The sequence below is a fragment of the Microtus ochrogaster genome, chromosome 8 (assembly GCF_000317375.1).
Source record: "Microtus ochrogaster isolate Prairie Vole_2 chromosome 8, MicOch1.0, whole genome shotgun sequence".
NCBI lineage: Eukaryota > Metazoa > Chordata > Mammalia > Rodentia > Cricetidae > Microtus > Microtus ochrogaster.
The window spans coordinates 18,328,869-18,346,217 of NC_022015.1; the positions used below are offsets into that span (position 1 = coordinate 18,328,869).

The 17,349-nt window shown below is 54.2% G+C and overlaps 2 protein-coding genes across 2 annotated transcripts in view; one reads left to right on the forward strand and one right to left on the reverse strand.

The window, feature by feature from the left end:
• Positions 1–2,178, forward strand: part of Il21r (interleukin 21 receptor) — an 11,624-nt gene extending 9,446 nt beyond the window's left edge. Inside the window, exon 8 of the mRNA XM_005351190.1 lies at positions 1,441–2,178. Within this exon, the coding sequence (XP_005351247.1) occupies positions 1,441–2,178 (738 nt within the window). The remainder of the gene's footprint in view (positions 1–1,440) is intronic.
• An 8,057-nt stretch (positions 2,179–10,235) lies between these two features.
• The window catches only part of Gtf3c1 (general transcription factor IIIC subunit 1), a 68,051-nt gene continuing 60,937 nt past the window's right edge, over positions 10,236–17,349 (reverse strand). Inside the window, exons 32-37 of the mRNA XM_005351191.2 lie at positions 16,372–16,631; positions 14,870–15,159; positions 13,429–13,939; positions 12,852–12,891; positions 11,973–12,165; positions 10,236–10,983 (exon numbers count right to left, since the gene is read on the reverse strand). Coding sequence (XP_005351248.1) covers positions 10,756–10,983; positions 11,973–12,165; positions 12,852–12,891; positions 13,429–13,939; positions 14,870–15,159; positions 16,372–16,631 — 1,522 coding nt within the window. The 3' untranslated portion in view covers positions 10,236–10,755. The remainder of the gene's footprint in view (positions 10,984–11,972; positions 12,166–12,851; positions 12,892–13,428; positions 13,940–14,869; positions 15,160–16,371; positions 16,632–17,349) is intronic.

The following is a 17,349-nucleotide window of genomic DNA, read 5'->3' on the forward strand; positions in this document are numbered from 1 at the left end:
CGCCCACCTCCATCCAGGTTTAGTAAGTTGAGCATCCAAACCGCCCAGGCCCCCCCAAAGCCAGCACGTGCAGTAGGATCAAAAACCCCTTGCCCTTGTTCTTGAGGTCTCTGTATTCCTCATTGTCCGCTATGTTCAGCAAGTCCGGTTTTATCCCATGCTGGTGCCTGTGGTTTCTGTGGTGACTTTGATATGTGGTGGGGAGTGAATCTTACCTGGAAAGGACCTGCCCTATCCCACAGCACACCCCTCTCCCTGCCAAGTACAGCTGTCACTACTGTCATTTCGGAGTATCTGCCTTGCACTGCTGTGCAAAACCAGCAGGGAGGGAGGCGCTGGAGAGAGGATGTGATGTCAGGGAACAGCACTTGCCGCAGCCCATGGAGGTCAGAGCAGCAGGGCACCCAAAGAACAGCTGCCGCACACCTGGTCTGTGGCTCTGCCTGTACTGTAGCCCTTGCAGTGAGTTCCCAGCAGCCCTCTGGGTCTCCAGGAGGAGGCCCAGGCTCAGAGGGACCAGTGAGCCTTCCAGAAAGGGCAAGGGTGCACCCACACCCCTTCTTACCCCGAAACACAGCATTGCTGCCTGCTGTGCTGTGCTGTGCTCTGATGTTGCTGTTAATCTTGTATAACTTGCCCTGTCAGCAAACAAACATTACCTCACTCAATCCTTAAGACACTGCCATGGGTGGGACCATCCCATAGAAGACAGAAATGAGACACAGAGGGCTAGGGTCTAACTCAAGGTCACACAGTTCAGAAGTGACCCCAGGTCAGGGATAGGGGAACATTGTGGTTCTGAGATGTTCTTTTCAGGGGACCTTCTCACACCAGGGTAATCCTTGTCAACTCAGTGGAGGCTCCCCTATTGTCACCAATATCCTGACAGGCAATGGGCAAGAGGGTTCTCAAGGCTCCCGGGCCGCTGTCTCCATCCAGCATTCCCTAAAGGCCTTTCCACATATCTGGTTACTGATTCGCTCCCTCCATAGACGTTTATGGCAAATCTGCTGTGTGTCGGGTGCTGAGGACACAGCTGTGAGCAGGCCCGCTCCTGGCTGAGTGTTCGCTGTAGTGCAGATACACAACAGAGCTGTGAAGGCTTGTGTTGAAAGACAGGATATGGGCGGGGCCCCTTAGACCTCGGGACTCAGGAGCCTGGTGCCAGCACCCAGCCGATCCTACGCTGGGGCACTGGTTACTAATGTGAAGGCAGTCCGTCCTTACTGCAGGTGGGGACACGGGCCCTGAAAGAGAAGGACAGCATTGGGGGCCCACAGGACAAGGGTTCATCATGGTCCTGTCTGTCTCTCTCTGCTGGTGTCTTGTTCCTCTGTTCTCCCTGTCTCTGGCCCATCTCTATGTCCCAGCGTCCACACGTCTTTGACTCTGTTCACACCCAAGCATCTGCCTCAGCCGATGACTGTCTCTTTCTCATAGAAATGGGTGGATACCCCTTTCACGGCCTCTAGCCTGGAGCTGACACCACAGAGTCCCACAGCGACTTCAGTCTTACAAGTGCACGACAGCTGTTCGCCCTCATACCCAGCCAAGGAAAAGAAGTTCCTGGGGCCGCCAGGCCTGGAAGAACAGCTGGAGTGTGATGGGTTGTCTGAGCTTGGCCACTGCTGCACAGTCCCCTTGGCAGCCGGCCCAGGCCCCTCCGCCTACAGTGAGGAGAGAGACCGGCCATATGGTCTGGTGTCCATTGACACAGTGACTGTTGGGGATGCAGAGGGACCATGTGCCTGGCCCTATGGCTGTGGGGATGACGGCTACCCAGCCCTGAACCTGGATGCCGGTCCAGAGTCTGGCCCTAATGTGGAGGATCTGCTCTTGGTCACAAACACCACTTTTCTGTCCTGTGGCTGTGTCTCAGGTGGTGGCCTCAGGCTGGGAGGTACCCCAGGCAGCCTCCTGGACAGGTTGAGGCTGCCCCTTGCTCAGGAAAGGGACTGGACAGCAGGCCCACCCTGGAGAACGGGGTCCCCAGGAGGGGGGTCTGAGAGTGAGGCGGGCTCACCCCCTGGCCTGGACATGGACACTTTTGACAGCGGCTTTGCAGGATCAGACTGTGGCAGCCCTGTGGAGAGTGATGAAGGGCCCCCTCGCAGCTACATACGCCAGTGGGTGGTCAGGACCCCTCCACCTGTGGACAGCGGCGCCCAGGCCAGCTAGCATACAAAACCAGCTGCCAGAAGAAGGGGCCAGAAGTGGGCGGGCTTTCGAGCCTGCCATTTACAGTGTGAATATGTAGGTATGTGTGTGTCCATGTGTGGCTCGGGTGGCGCGTTCCCACATTTGTGTGAGAAATGCCTGTACATGCCTTGTGTTCACGGTCATACCTGTGTGTGTCTGCCTGAGCTCACTGTGTACATGCTTGAGTGTAGGTGTCTCTTAGACATGAGCCTCTGACTCCTCCCCTGCAGACGTGCGGGGTGGCCACAGTCAGTGTCTAGAGACTGGTTCAGGTTCCTGCCCCAGGGCACTATCACACACCCAGCCCTGTCAGGTGCCACCTCCAAGAAGCTATGAAGTCCAGGCTGTTAGGATCTTCTCTCCTGGGACAGGGAATAGAGTGAGCCTACAGCATCTACTGGAGTGGGAAGGTTTTGGGGGAACCTAGGGCTGTAACTGTGAACCCCAGTACAGGTGGCCCCAGGCTATGCATCCTGGAGAAGCCCCTTCTGAACTCTGCAGGCTTTGCTTTCCTGGGCATTAGGAATGGTGTGGCTGCCCTGGCTCAGCCCTATGCAGTGTGCAGCCCCTTTCAGCTTCTTGACTTTTGTGGCTTTTAGGACTAGGTGCATGCCCCGAGGAGGGAGAATGGGAAAAGGCAGACTACACCCACAGCCTGGGTACATATGGAGAATCCTGCCTCGGGCGCTCAGTGGGATTTTGGGCTGTGACATACACAGCCCGGTCCTCAGAAGCAGTACCACCAACCAAGGGGTTTTTGTTTGTTTGTTTTGTTTTGGGGTTTTTTCCTTATTAAAAACAAAATTCCTAAGCCGGGCGATGGTGGCGCACGCCTTTAATCCCAGCACTCGGGAGGCAGAGGCAGGCGGATCTCTGTGAGTTTGAGGCCAGCCTGGTCTACAGAGCTAGTTCCAGGACAGGCTCCAAAGCCACAGAGAAACCCTGTCTCAAAAAAAAAAAAAAAAAAAAAAAAAAACAAAATTCCTGTAAGTACTCAGGGAATATTTATCAAATATCAGGCACGGGGAGAGGGTACACAGTGTGTTACTCACAGAACCCTCTTTATGACACCCAGAGTTCAGGGGACACAAGGGAGCCATCAAGAAACAGCTTCTAGGGGCTGGAAAGATGACTCAGTGGTTACGGGCTGCTCTTCCAGAGGACAGGGGTTCAATTCCCAGCACCCACATGGCAGCTCACAGCTGTCCCAGGGAACCCGAAATCCATGGCAAAACACTAATGCGCATTATAGAGAGGGGGGGTGGGAAGGAGAAGAAGGAGAAGGGAAGGAAGGAAGGAAGGAAGGAAGGAAGGAAGGAAGGAAGGAAGGAAAAGAAAGGAAGAAGTAGCTTCTGGGCACTCTGTAGCCAGTACCTGCTCTTCCCCTGCCTGTTCTTGATGTCATGTTTATCCTAGGGACTTAGGGAAGGTCCCCTTGCATCCAGTGATTCCTGTGAGCGTGCTGCTTGAGGAAGCTAAGAAGTATGGGGTGGTACTTCTTCCTGGACAGCAGGGTAGTATAGGAGCTAGACAGTGCCAAGATTGCTTAGCCTTTGCTGGCTTTTTCTTTCTTTTCCCTCCCTCCTTCTTCCCTTCCTTATCCTTTGTCCTTTTCTTCTTGAATGGTCTGTTCTTCCTACAAGGGTGCCCACCCAAGATGTGATACGGTATTTGCAAAACCAGACAGGTTGGAGACAGTGGAGTGCCTGACCTGCTCTGGACACAGTGGGAAGCCTCCATCTTGTCTGGGACTCCAGGGTGCAGCATTGCCACTCCATGGCCCAGGGAGGAAGGCTGTCTATCTGTCCAGTCCATAGCTGAACTGGAAAGTGGTCAGCAGAAGTCAGCCGAAAGCTCCCTCAGACTCATGCATAAAGCAGGGTAGCTGGTGGAGACACCCAGGGAATGCACAGATGTCCTCAGTATCTGACTCAGGGCTGGCTGGAAAGTTCTACAATACTGGTAGTTTGAACAGCGAGACTGCACCTAGGACCAAGGTGTGTGAGGCTCTCAGACCAGCAAAAACCACAGCTCCCTCCCTGCACGTGCATACAGCCCCACCCTGCTGCACCCCCCCCCCGACACTTAGACTAAAATGTGCTGTGGTTTTCACATCCTCTGGGAGCCACAGACTGCAGGTGTTCTTGGCAGCTCTCCAGGGAACCAGTTCAGCAACCCCCCTCCCCCCACCCCGCATACAGGAAGAACATTCAGGGCTGAGGTGCTGACCCCCACCGGATCCATTTTTGAAGGGACACCTCATGAAAAAATGTGAACGCAAGGTTGGAGGCAAGAGCTAGACCACCTAGGAGTTAACAGTGGGTGGACAGGAGGGCGGTGAAAGGTTCGACGGGATGACAGCTGGAATGGCGGCTGGATGGAGAAACAGACAGACACACTGCACAAGAGTGGTGGACCAGATACAATCTAGGAGGCTAGCTGCTCTGTCTGCTCCCGGTTTTATCCCCAGCCCTACACACAACAGGTGCTTAATAAAGTTTTAATAAAACCTGGATTGTGGCCCATCTTAATTCTAGGATCTCAGGCTGTGAGCTAGACTACTCTAGACATGGTTGGTGAGGGATATCTTCTGGCCGGGAGGAGCTGGCCAGTCGCTGATGGGCACCCACGGCACGGCATGAGGATGAGGCTTTAGGAAGGAGGCAGGGCTTTTCAGACATCGGGAGGCTCTTTGTTCCAGCGAGGGTCTCCAGCAGATACGACCAAGAGGCAGAGCCATCACCTAAGACCAGGTAGAGCTGCTAGAAAGGTGTTCTGAAAGGGTGGGGCTCACATCACACTCCACCAGCGTGCACGGGCTTTGATGTTCAGGCTTTGCCCATCTTGACTTTGAGGGCATGGGCTATCCCCTTGGGCAGGATGAACTGGACCTGCCTGAGATCTGTCACCCAAGAAATCAAAGAGGCAAGCCTCTTAGCAAACACTCATGGGTGTCTGCCAATTTGCTAGCTCTGGGACAGGGCACTAGATATCCCTCCCCCCACCCATGCTGCTGTGTAGCCAAGGCAGACACATGTCCTGAGCTGCTTCACGCTTCTCTCTGTAGCAGTGCTGGGGCTAGAACCCAGGACCTCACAGACACTAGGCAAGTCCTCTGACTGAGCTAGCTTCCCTAGCCCCTACTTTTACTTTTCCTATTTTGAGTCAGGGTCTAAATTGACTGGGCTGGTCTTGAACTCTTGATCCTCCTACCATAGCTTTGGAATCCCCAGGCCTGCTGTTTCAGCCTGGAGCTGCAGGGGGGGTGGGGGGAGTCACAACAGGAGAGAAGAGCTAGCCTGAGGTGCTATGAGGTAGAAGCCTGGGAGCTCCTGGATGGAGCCATGCCTGACTGAGGCTCATGAGGGGAATAGTCACTGTGAGCTTCACTCTTGCCAGCTTTTGGCTTTCTAGGCAGGTGAACTTCCCAGCCCCATGGGGTCAGTGAGGTTGCAAGCAGAAGTTCATCCTTTCTAATGGAGTCACAGCGCCTCCTAGCTGTCCTCCTGTGCCATGGGCATTGGTGGTGACTGAGTTGGCTCTCTGTGGCTCTCTCTGCCTGAGGACGGGACTGAGTTTCCTGTACCTATGATGGTATGACGTGCGAGCCCGACATTAACTATGTCATTTGATACTGCGGAGGTGTGGCTGTTAGGCAGCACACCCCATCTTGTCCTGACCAGTCGAGAAATCTCCAATCTGTGTGTGTCAGCCGGTTTGAGGTGGGTGAAGTTTCTACACCCCATAAACCTCTCCGCTGATGCAATAATCCAAATCAGACCAAACCAAACCAAATTAGAAAAAGCCCAGGTTTAATGGATACCAATGCTCCCGGGTGGCTCTCCAGCCCCCCAGGGAGGAGCCAGGGAAGGAAGACCCAGAAAACCATGTGTTTATTCTCTGAGGTGCTGTTTAAATACCCTGTGGGAGTGGCCTTGAGCATCTCTGGGAAGGGGTCATTGTTTGGTGGACTTTTTGGAGGTGGAGTCTGGACTGTGACAACTCCCAGGGGAGGGGGCTTGAGATGGAACTTCTACCCAAGCATTCCAGACTCTTTAGATATATGGATGCCAGGGGCTGGGGTGACGCTTCCAACCAAACAGTGGGTTCCTGTTGCTTGTGGCAGGAAGTGCTCTGCAACAACCACAATGAAAAGACAACTCCCTTCCTAAGGACCTCTGTGAGAAGAGAGGGGGCTGGGGGCATGGTTCACAGGCACAGTGCTTGTGTGGCATTTGAGCCCTGAGGAAGGGGGATGAAAAACACCAGGGACCAGGGTAGAGTTGCTTAGAGTTGTTTGTCTGTGGCCTCACACGGAGCGGGCACTGACAGCAGGTGGCACTCCTCCTCTGCCCTCCTCCTGATCTCTTGAAAGCTGTGTCACCTCTGCCAGAACCCCAGCAGCCTTACCCCACTGTCTCCAGGGCATTCCCACTGTGGTGTGGTCTGGGGTCTCCAGGGTCTCATGCAGGAAGGCATCGAGGAGAAATAAAAGCCACTTCTCACCCTGGGGACAGAAGCCACAGTGAAGGACTCCTCATGCCCACTGTAAACTGTGCTCCTCTTGGCATCCTCAAAGACTAGAAAGAGCCTTGTGTCTCAGGCTGCTGTTGCCTGGACATGCCTACCACTTACCAAGTGGCACAGCCCACAGTGGCCCATCCAGCCCCAGCCACACCACAGAAAACAGGCAGAGGACTCCCAGGGAGTCCTGATGAGCCGTGCCTCCTGTGGCTGTAACTTCCTGCCTGTAAAAGAAGCGTAGACCCCGACGACAAACTGGAGAGGGGACATGCTCTGTCTAGAGCTATCCACGTGCTTACACAAAGGTGTAAGGGCCAGGGTCCGGTTTACACAGCACCTCAGTGTGATCATTGTGGTGGGGGCCCTTATTCCCAGCTGCAGCACACACCTTCCTGGCTTTGCTCCCAAACAAATGTGTTAACAAAACCCACCTTGCAGTTTGCTGCCTGTCTGTTCCTATCAGCAGGGGCAAGGATTGAAGTTGTTGAGTGTCAGGGCCCAGATGGGATGGCTCTGAAGGGATGCTCAGCTATGGGAGATGACCAAATGGAGGAACTGTCCTCACAGGACCTGCAGAAGACACAGGAAGGGGGCAGAGTTTCCCAGGAAGTTTGTAGAGGCTACACCCAACCACGTGACAACCTGAGGTCCTGCCCTGCTAATTTGGAACTTTTTCTTTCCCAACATGATAGCCCTGTGTAGGAACCTTCGCCTTATGCTCTTCTGTGAGCATAGGGCTGATTCTCCATCCCTCCACCCTAGGTGCTGTGGAGAGGGCTTTGAGGCAGGCAGCCTGGCGGGAAAACCATCACACCTGCCCTACCACTAGCTTCCAACTTTGCGGAAGCTGTTTCAACCTTGTGGGCCCTTTGAAACAGGCACAAGTCACGTGTGCTTCTCAGGATGGCCGTGACACGAGCTCTCTGCAGTGTCCAGAACTGACTGGTGTCTGATGTGCGGGCAGGTGTGTGCTCTCAGTAGCATTTTTGCAGGAAGTCACCCTGGCTCCAGGAGGTTTCACAGGTTGCTGCTGCCCTCTGCTGCTGAGCTGGAGTCAGGCAGCCTTCCAGCTCTCCCGCCATCTAGAGGCGGGAACAAGAGACACTGGTGAGAGTTGTCAGTGCTAAGGCCAGGAGACCAAGTGGCAGCAAGGCCTGAACCCCAGCCCTTGAGTGAACAGGACTGCCTTGCGCACTGAGGGGTGGTGAGAGACACACATGGACACACATGTTCACACAGCTGGAAAATCGCTGTGGTCAAGAGGCCAGGGGAAGGATGGCTAGCCAGGGAGCTCAGAAGAGGCACCTCACCATAGCTCATGTGCAGGCTGCTCTAGTCCTCGGTTGAGTCAGCTGAAATAGAGGGCTCTGACCACAGTAGAGTGACTATGACCTGAGCAGGGCTTGGAGAGGGAAGGGACTGAGCCCCCTAAACAGGCTGGAGGATGAAGACCCTGCATGAGATGCGCTTTGGGCGGGCGTGGGGGCTGGGAAGTTCTGTGAGCTTGCTCAGTCCAGCGCAGGTGGCTGTTTTGCTGTCTTGGTAGCTCCAGGTGTCCCAGGGATGTTATGGAAGGAAAGTGAGCTGCATAACGGGCATCATTCGCAGCAAGTGACATGAAGGTCTGTGCTTCTCAGGGTGTGCCCTCGCGTGTGTAAATGCAAAAGGCCTCCGAGTGTCCTGGAGGGGCAGGCATAGGGAGGCCTGAGCCATGTGTGCAAGTTTTCAGTCTAAGAGAACCATTTGGATGTTGTTTTCCTAAAGAAACGAAAGAAAGGATAAAGAGGGCCAGACTATAGGTAGACAGGGAACTGAGAGGACGTGTGGCCGGCCAGGTGGCCCAGTGCCACCTCCCATAGTCCTTGGTGAGAAGTGACAAGGTCAGGCGAAGCGAGGAGCCAGTCAGCGTAGCTCTTGGGGTCGGGAGGCACAGCAGCCCTGTGCCTTTTTGAAGTCTTTGCTACTGCTTGTTCACCATTTCTTCTACTCTGAACCGGAAGTTCTCAGCAGTCCAGCAGCTCCCTGGTTTCTAGCTGGAGGTCTCCTTCCTCCTGTCCTCCCCAGGGACTCTGGAGTCCTCTGGACTCACCAGCCTGCTGTTGAGTTTCTAGAGGTCTTTGTGTAGAGCTCAGAAAGGCTGCTACTATCGCTATCCCGCTGTTTGGGTGAGAGGTCCGTGGGTGGACAGACAGGCACATGGATGCTTAAGTGAATGACGGACGAAAGGGCAGGCGGTAGAATGAACTGACCGAGAACTGGTGGCTACAACGAAGGGAGGGGCTTTGGGAACAAGTGTTCAAATAAGCCGTGTCTGCTTGAGTGTACCCTGAAACCCCATGTCCCCCCGCAACACATGCTCCCCAAATGGTCCACGTAGGTAGCTTTGGGGAAGAGGGTACCGCTGAGCTGAGTCCATGCTTGATGGCCTCCAGGTCCCCAGGCCTCCTATCTCAGCTGAGACCTGGATGTAAGGCAGAACTTGATGGCCGACTTCCAGCCTTGTATGCAGCATGACAGGCAGGCTCTGCTCCTGAGCACGGCACCTTCACTGCCCCACTGTTTCCCAGAACATTACCAAGGGTCTATGTGGGGCTCCCTGTTGTGATCCCATCCTCAGCAGTTTCCACAGAGGCGTGGCTTACAGCCATCAGGGCAGTGACATGGAGGATGACACAGGCTGCAAGCCGGGTGAGGTCACCAAGTGCCGTGCCCCTTAAGTAGGCAGGAAAGATAGACAGGGAGGGGCAGGGGAAAGAGGAGGATCAGGCCAGCTGTGGCAAGTGGTCTCTGTGGCTCTCCTGACTGTCATAATGAAGGCAAGTCTTGCTGCTAAGACTTGCTTGCATTAAAAAAAAAAGGTAAAAATCTAAGTTTTCAGTTGGGCGGTGGTGGCGCACACCTTTAAACCCAGCACTTGGGAGGTAGAGGCAGACGGATCTCTGTGAGTTCGAGAACAGCCTGGTCTACAAGAGCTAGTTCCAGGACACGCTCCAAAGCTACAGAGAAACCCTGTCTCGGAAAAAAAAAAAAAAAAAAAAAAAAAAAAATCTAAGTTTTCTTTACCCCATAAGGTGAAACTTTTTTTTTTTTTTTGAGACAATGTTTTTTGTATGTTTTTGAGCTTGTCCTGAAACTAGCTCTTGTAGGCCAGACTGGCTTCAAACTCAGAGATCCACCTGCCTCTGCCTCCCGAGTGCTGGGATTAAAGGCGTGCACCACCACCGCCCAGCTGAAACTCAAGATTTTTAACTGTTGCCAAAAACAAGTTAAATGTCTTTCTAGAGAACTTGAAGGGACCAGAGCCTCCCAGGCAGGGCTAGGAGCTGCCCTGTGGAGGGGCAGGCCTGGGCCCTACTGAAGGAGGCTATGCTGGCCTTTCCCAGGGCCAATGCTTACCTCCTTTGCTGGGAACCACCAACTTGGGCAACCACACTTGGCTGGGCCACAGCTGGAAAGTAGGGGAATCCCTTGGGGAACAATGCTCATTAGGCAACACACAAAACTAATACATTTGATCTCACTTTAATTAAAAAATAAATAAATACATGCCAGGGGCTTGTATCTAATGAGAAAAGAACACCTAGAGGCCTTGCTTCTGGCAGGAGGGGTCTCCATGAAAAGTCAGAGACCTGGGCATGGTCCAGCCCCAGTTGGGAGGTCCTACCTAAAGGGGAGCAGACTCTGCTAGGCATCCCCGTGGCAGGTCTCCACAAAGCCCTCCTCTTGAGTGGTGTGTGGGTGTCAGAAGACTGAGGGCTTGGCCATCAGCTCTGCTTCCAAACAACATCCACCCTTGTAGATACTGCTGATGCTGGAGCCTGAGTTCAGAGCAGGACAAGGGCCTGCAGGAAAACTGGGCATCTGGGAGCAAGAGCAGCAGAGTGGAGGGGATTGAAGTTACCTGGCAGTTGCTACACATAGGCTAGGCCTGGCTGAGCTGTGGTAACATGTGTGAGGGGTAGGGCTCGTGGGACAGTCCAGGGTGAGCTATAAAGCATGGGCAGAGGCTCCTCCATTGGCTGGGGACAGCATCTATAAGTGGATCCACTTATTCCAGTTGACATCATGGGGGAAGACACGGCCCAGGCGGATGGTACAGTCCAGAGTAGGCTCATAGAAGGTGACAGTGCTCTCACGGCAGGAGAGGGCTTCAGCCTCACTGGCCTGGCCCAGGCCTTCCACCACAGGCTTGGAGAAGAGTGAGACAGCTGCTGGCTTCCTCAGCAGGCGCTTCTGGATACAGCCGAGGGACTCTAGGCCCTGCAGATAAAGACGTGGGATTACAATAGTGCTGGCCTGCTGGCCTGGGGGCCTGGCCTTGCTCCATTTATGAAATGCACATAACTATGCCCAAGTAGAAGATGCCAAACATGGCCTCGAGGGGAGGCAGGAGGAGGGATGGCAGGGATGGGAGTCACGGTGACAAGCACCTCTGGGGGACAGTCAGGTACTCTTCAGTCACCAAAGGCTGCAGTGGCTTCCCACCACCTGGCTGGCCCCACATGAAATCGCCTGGAATGACTGCCAGCAAGTTCAGGGATGTCACACTAAATGTCAAGTTCCTAGTTTGCTAGGAAGCTGGGGCCCAGGGCACCGTGGGAATGGGAGCTCAGGTGGGATAGCAGCTGCTTATGGGAGTAATCACCCAGTCCTCAGCTTTCCATGTCACTTCACTTGTATACCTCGGGCTCCCGAGAATCTGTGAGCATGTGACCCCAAGTTTTCAGTTCGTGACTCGGGCCCCAGTGCCGAGTCTGAGATACACTCGGCCACACAGGCCCGTTCTGCCCCGCCTGCTCGCCGGAGCAATTAACCCCTCCCTGCCTGCCTTGACTAAGTTTGCAGGGGAACCCCACTGCCTGAATTAGCTGAAGCTCAAGTACCTGCAGTTTTGCAACAAAAGCCACCACAGCGGCAGATGTGGTCTGATACAAAGTGAATTGGCCGGGTGGTGGTGGCACAGGCCTTTAATCCCAGCACTGGAGGACAATGGCAGGGCAGGGTAAGACAGACCAAGGCTAAACGTTTCCAAGGGAGAGGGAGCTTGCTTCAGGAGTGGGCTGCAGCAGGCCAAGGGAGAAGGGGGTCAAAAGCCAGGCAGGGCCTTAGGGACAGTAGCAGACCCCTCTGCCGATGGAAGAAGGCACTGAAGGTAAGCTGAGGCGGTGACACCTGAGGTGCAGTCTCCCATGGACCCACCCCGCCCTATGTGCCCCCCACCCTAGCTGGGCTCAGATGCCAAGCCCTACCCGGAGCAGCTCAAGCACGGCAACAGGCTGCAGGACCCCCTGGTAGTACTGCAGCAGGCAGCTCTCAGGAACACCAGGCCTGGACATGATGTGGTACAGCACGGCCTCCATCATTCCTTTGCACACCGGCATATTCAGGCGCCCGTCCACACCACGCCATGGGCGGCCAATGAAACACACTCTTTCACAGCCACTGTGAGATGAACATTTGATGTCAGAGAGGGAGGGGACATGCTGGTCACAAACAGGCTACTTTGGCTCAGGGAGGCCCAGGACTTGGCTACTATCCAGGCAACTGTTCTTCAGTCTGTTTGCTCATCTCTGGCTGAGGTCAACCATAGCCTAGACCAGAGGCTCCCCCTGCTGGCTCCCTCACAGATTTCTACCTCTGGTACAAAGCTGCCACTAACCCAGGGTAGCTCTAGTGGTCATGGCTGAACCCTGGAGGGGGGGATTCAGAGTACAAAGCCTTGGTGGGCTAAGGCCACATACTCATGGAGGAAGGAACTTCTGGAGGGCCTCTGTGGGGAGGGCCACTGAAGGTGCCTCTTCAAGGCAGAAGAGTGCAACCCCTCGAAAGCCATCTCTCAGCTATAGGACTGAGGGGCTGCCCTAGGCAGGCAGCTCTGAGCTCTGGTTAATGTGGTCACGGGGTGACGGCGAAAGCCCTCTCCTCATCCAAGATGGGTGTGAGGGTACAGTGGGCTATGGGAGGAGGCCCAGGAGAGGACTGCTCAAAGCCCTTGCCTGGGAACCTCTGTTCAGGGCAAACTACCCAGGCTTGCGCCCTATGAAGAAGCCTCATATAGTGACTGACACAGAGTCACACTTTCTCCATCCTCTGCCCCTCTGCCCCTCCTTGCCAAAGACCCCCATTACCTTTCCCATGCTGCCTGGGCCATGTTGCTCTCTGTAAGTCCTGTAAAAGAGGAAAATGTGGCAGGTTCTTAGAAGGCAGAGTGGGAGGTCATGTCCCTTGTCCCTCATTCAACAGACACCAAAGTGAATAAGCAGTGACCAGAAAGACAGTCTTCTGCCCATTTTATGGTACTCTAGTGGCCGAGGCCAGTACAGCAGAGGCATAGCCAGTACACGGCAGGTGCAGAGCTGACCCTGGCCCAAGGGACCCTGGCACGGGGACGTCAGCAAGCCCCTCATTTCCCAGCCAAGAGCCTGTGTGTAAAGCTGTCACAAACAGCTCATAGGAGCAGCAGATCTCACAGGGAAGTGCCCTGCCACTGGCCAAGGCTCAGAGGCTTCTAGGAATAAGGGTGCTCTGTCCAGAGAACCTCTCCCTGGTCACCACTGCAAGCCTGGGGCTCCCCACCTGCTAGGTTGTCCAGGTGGGGCCCTGTACGCAGAGGCACTGAGGGCAGAGGGCAGGTTCCCAGTCCGAGACAGGGCTGGAGCAGTCAAGAGATGGACAGAACATAGGGACAAGTGTTAGGGTTAGTACCTCGGGGGTCTTCAGAGCCTTCTGAAAGCGGGAACTCACAGCCCAGCTGCTCTAGGCCCAAGACACCAGCACTCTCTTGATTCTCCTGCCTGGGGATCCCTGCACCTGCATCTTCAGGAGCTGCAAACAGAGCCAAGGCTTGGGCCTCTATCTGCTCTTCTCCCCCAGGCCTAGGGCTGGCAGCCACTCGGACATCCTGGAGTGTGGGCCTCTTGGCAGGGAGCCCTATGGCCTCCTCGGCATCAGTCTCATGGCTCTGAACAGAGCTGTGGGCACGCTTTCTGGTGCCATGGGAGCTGTCTGAAGGCACTGCTGTCCCCTCAGAGGTGTGTTCTTCGCTGGTAGATCCCTCAGGGAGTCTGGCTTGGGAATCAGCCCCCAAGGCCTTGGTGTCTCCTTCTGTGTCTCTCAGACGCATTGAATGCAGGAGCCAGGGATGGGCAGAGGCCATGGCCACCAAGCGTACAGTGTTGCCTCCAACTTCCATCACTTGTTGCTGTTCCAAGAGGTCCTAGAAAGAGACCAAGGTCTGTCTGGGAAGAAGGCATGCCTTTCACTAGGTAGCTGACGTGTGGATGGCGCTCCTAGCTAGTGTCAAGTATTCTCAGCAAGCACAGCCCAGGTCTAAAAAAACAAGCCTGGCCGGGCAATGGTGGCACACGCCTTTAATCCCAGCACTCGGGAGGCAGAGGCAGGCGGATCTCTGTGAGTTTGAGACCAGCCTGGTCTACAGAGCTAGTTCCAGGACAGGCTCCAAAGCCACAGAGAAACCCTGTCTCGAAAAAACAAACAAAAAACCAAAAAAAAACAAGCCTGGCATCCTGCCCTGGAGCTGTAAGCTGCTTGGACCTCTGTGGGCTCTCTCTGTCCCTATTGTGTTACTCATGACACGGCCTGATGCCTGAAATCACAGAAGAGCTGCACCTCTGACTCTCCTGCCCTATGCATCCTACAAAGGTGGCCACTGCTACAATACAGTGACAAGACTCTCCTTGTGCTGAGGTCACACCCGCCCCTACTGTCAACTTCTGTGCCGGAAGCGGCCAGGAATCACTACCACTCCTTTTTCCTATAAACCCCTCAAGCTCATTGAGAGCCAGAGTCCAGGCCTTGCACCTCGGCTGTCTGACCTTGCAAGGGTGCCGAGGCCAGTAGAAAGCGCCTGGCTTGTAAACCTCTCTTGTCAGCAGGCTCTTTCTCCACAGCCTGAGAACATCTGAGGTCTCTCAGTTAGTTTCCAGGATTACAATAAGTAAGGGTAGGAACACTTTAAGCCATGCAAATGGTATTCCCTAGGAGGGGCAGCTGCTTCAGGGCTCAGCCAGGGCCTGTAATGGAGTTTAGGGGACATGTTCTGACTTTTCAATTAAAGGGAAGGAAACCCCACCACCACGGGCATGCACTTCTGCTCTGCAACTGCCTGGCCCTGAGCTGAGCCTACCTGGACATAGTCGGAGAATGTCCTGGTACGCTCGCCCACTATCTTCTCCAAGGCAGAGAACTGTCTGCTTAGCTTCTCCCTGTCAACCCCGAAGCAGTCAGCAGCTGCCACAGCTTGCAGGATCTCCAGGGAAGCAGCTACATCCTCAGGGCTGTAGCCAGACTGGGCCATCTGGTGGGCAAACTCTTCTGGGGAGCAGGTGTGCAGCTGTGGATCCACCAGGCTGGTGAAGAAGGCAGGGAGGCAGGAAGGCCCTGCCTGGAGCTCCTCCAGTGGTGTGGCTGTGAACCCTGAGACCGTGACGAAGAGTTAAAATCAGCAAACAGAAGCCCTTCTTGGAATCAACACATGGTTACTGAGGCAAGATCTGCTCTAGCACCAATTCACTGCTCCCCAAGAAGTCATGGGGTCACCTTCTGGGGACCCTAGCAGTCAGACTCTTGGTACGGGTTGCAGTCCCACTGCAGGTGGTACTGAGCCACCTCTTAACCTTGAGTTAACCTTAACTTTGCGTGACCCTGGGCCATTTCCATGCAGTCAGATTTTCACTCTATCCAGGAAAGCTTGCTTGCTTCCTTCCTTCTTTCTTTCTGTCCCTCCCTCCCTCCCTCCCTCCCTCCCTCCCTTTCCTTTCCTTCTCTCTCTCCCCCACTTCCTTTCCCTCCCTTTCTCTTTCTTATGTATACAGCAAAGATGGCACCAAATCTCATTATAGATGATTGTGAGCCACCATGTGGGTGCTGGGAATTGAACTCAAGACATCTGGAAGAGCAGCCAGTGTTCTTAACCTCTGAACCATCTCTACAGGCTCCCAGGAGTTTCTTTTTTCTTAGTTTTTCAAGACAGGGTTTCTCTGTAGCTTTGGAGCCTGTCCTGGAACTAGTCCTTATAGACCAGGCTGGCCTCCAACTCACAGAGATCCTCCTGCCCTCTGCTTCCTTAGTGCTGGGATTAAAGGCGTGCGCCACCACTCCTACCTCCAGGAGTTTCTTTAGCTGAGACAGCAACCTATAGGTTGGCACTGTATTTTTGCCTGCTTCAAACTTCAGACAAAACAGAGTTCTGACTGATAAAAAGGGGCAGCAACAGCAAACACAATCCACCTTGACCATACAAAGGCCAGCTGACTGCAAGGGCAGGGCCTTTCCACTTCCATTCTGTGCCAGCACAGACAAAAGTGTAAGCTATCTAGCACTCCTGGAGTGATGAGTGATCCTGTCTGAGCTCCCTAGAGTTCCTCTGCCATGAAGGAGGTGGCGGCGGCAATGGAGCTGATGTCCCATCTTTCACAGCAAAGAGATAACATGATTCAGCAGTGTATTCATAAACTATGGGACTCAAGGTTCTGGAGGAGTCACATAGGCGATCAGAGTCATAAAGCATAGATAGGCCCAATGAGGTGACAGCTATTGACAGCAATGCTACTTTTCATGTCTCCAGGGCTGGGTGCCTGGCCAGCAGCCTCAGGATTGCCCATACCTGAACTGTGGCAGGATACTCACCGGTGGGTCCAAGCTGGGTGGGTGCAGGGGTTCTGCGTAGTCGGAACTTCACCTGACAGGAATTGACCACAATGCTGTCATTGGGGTTCAGGTTGCGTGTACTGACCACTCCAGGCATTGTGTAGTAACCCCTCATCAGCAGGTACTTGGTGTGTGAGGCCTGATGGGCCTTTACTTCCACACCCTGGCGCTTAGCCCCTGAACCTTCATCCAGGTCTTCCTCCTCCTCGTCATCATCCAAGCCTCCATCTTTCCCCAAGCTGCAGAAGAGAAGACAACTAGGTGGCTGGACTTGGACTTTGTTTTCACTGAGTGGTGACAGCTGTCACAGACACCACTCACTCCAGGTGCCTCTGATCCCCCAGCATTTGTCTCTACTTGAGACAAATTTTTCTGTCACCACCCAAAGCCTCTATCTACTTCCCCATGAAGTCCCAGCTCAGCTCTGCCACAGTAAGGCACCTGGGCTCATACTTCCTTCCTTGCAGCACTTCACCTAACCCCCTGGAAGGTACCAACAGGTAACACACTGGACACTGCCCTGTCAATCCTAGTCACAAACATGACAGATGCTGGCCCAGCAAAGATCCCAGAACATCAGACCCCTCTGCAAAGGGTCTGCACACCCACTAAATGCAAAAGTCAGTATGTGTGCTAAATGAAAAAGGTCAGTAAAGTGTCTGCCGTGCAAGCATGGGGACCTGAGCATCCACATAAAAGCTGGGGTGGTAGCATGTCTGTAATCCAAGTGCTGGGGAGGCAGATCCCTAAAGCTCACTGCTCAGCCAGTCTAACTGAATTGACAGGAAATTTGAGACTGTTAAAAATGAGAAAGAGCGGGAAAGGCACTCAATTCAACCTCTGGCTTCTGCACCTGATTCACATGTGCACACTCCCAAGAGAACACATACATATACAATGTGCACACTCCCAAGAGAACACATACATATACAATGTGCACACTCCCAAGAGAACACA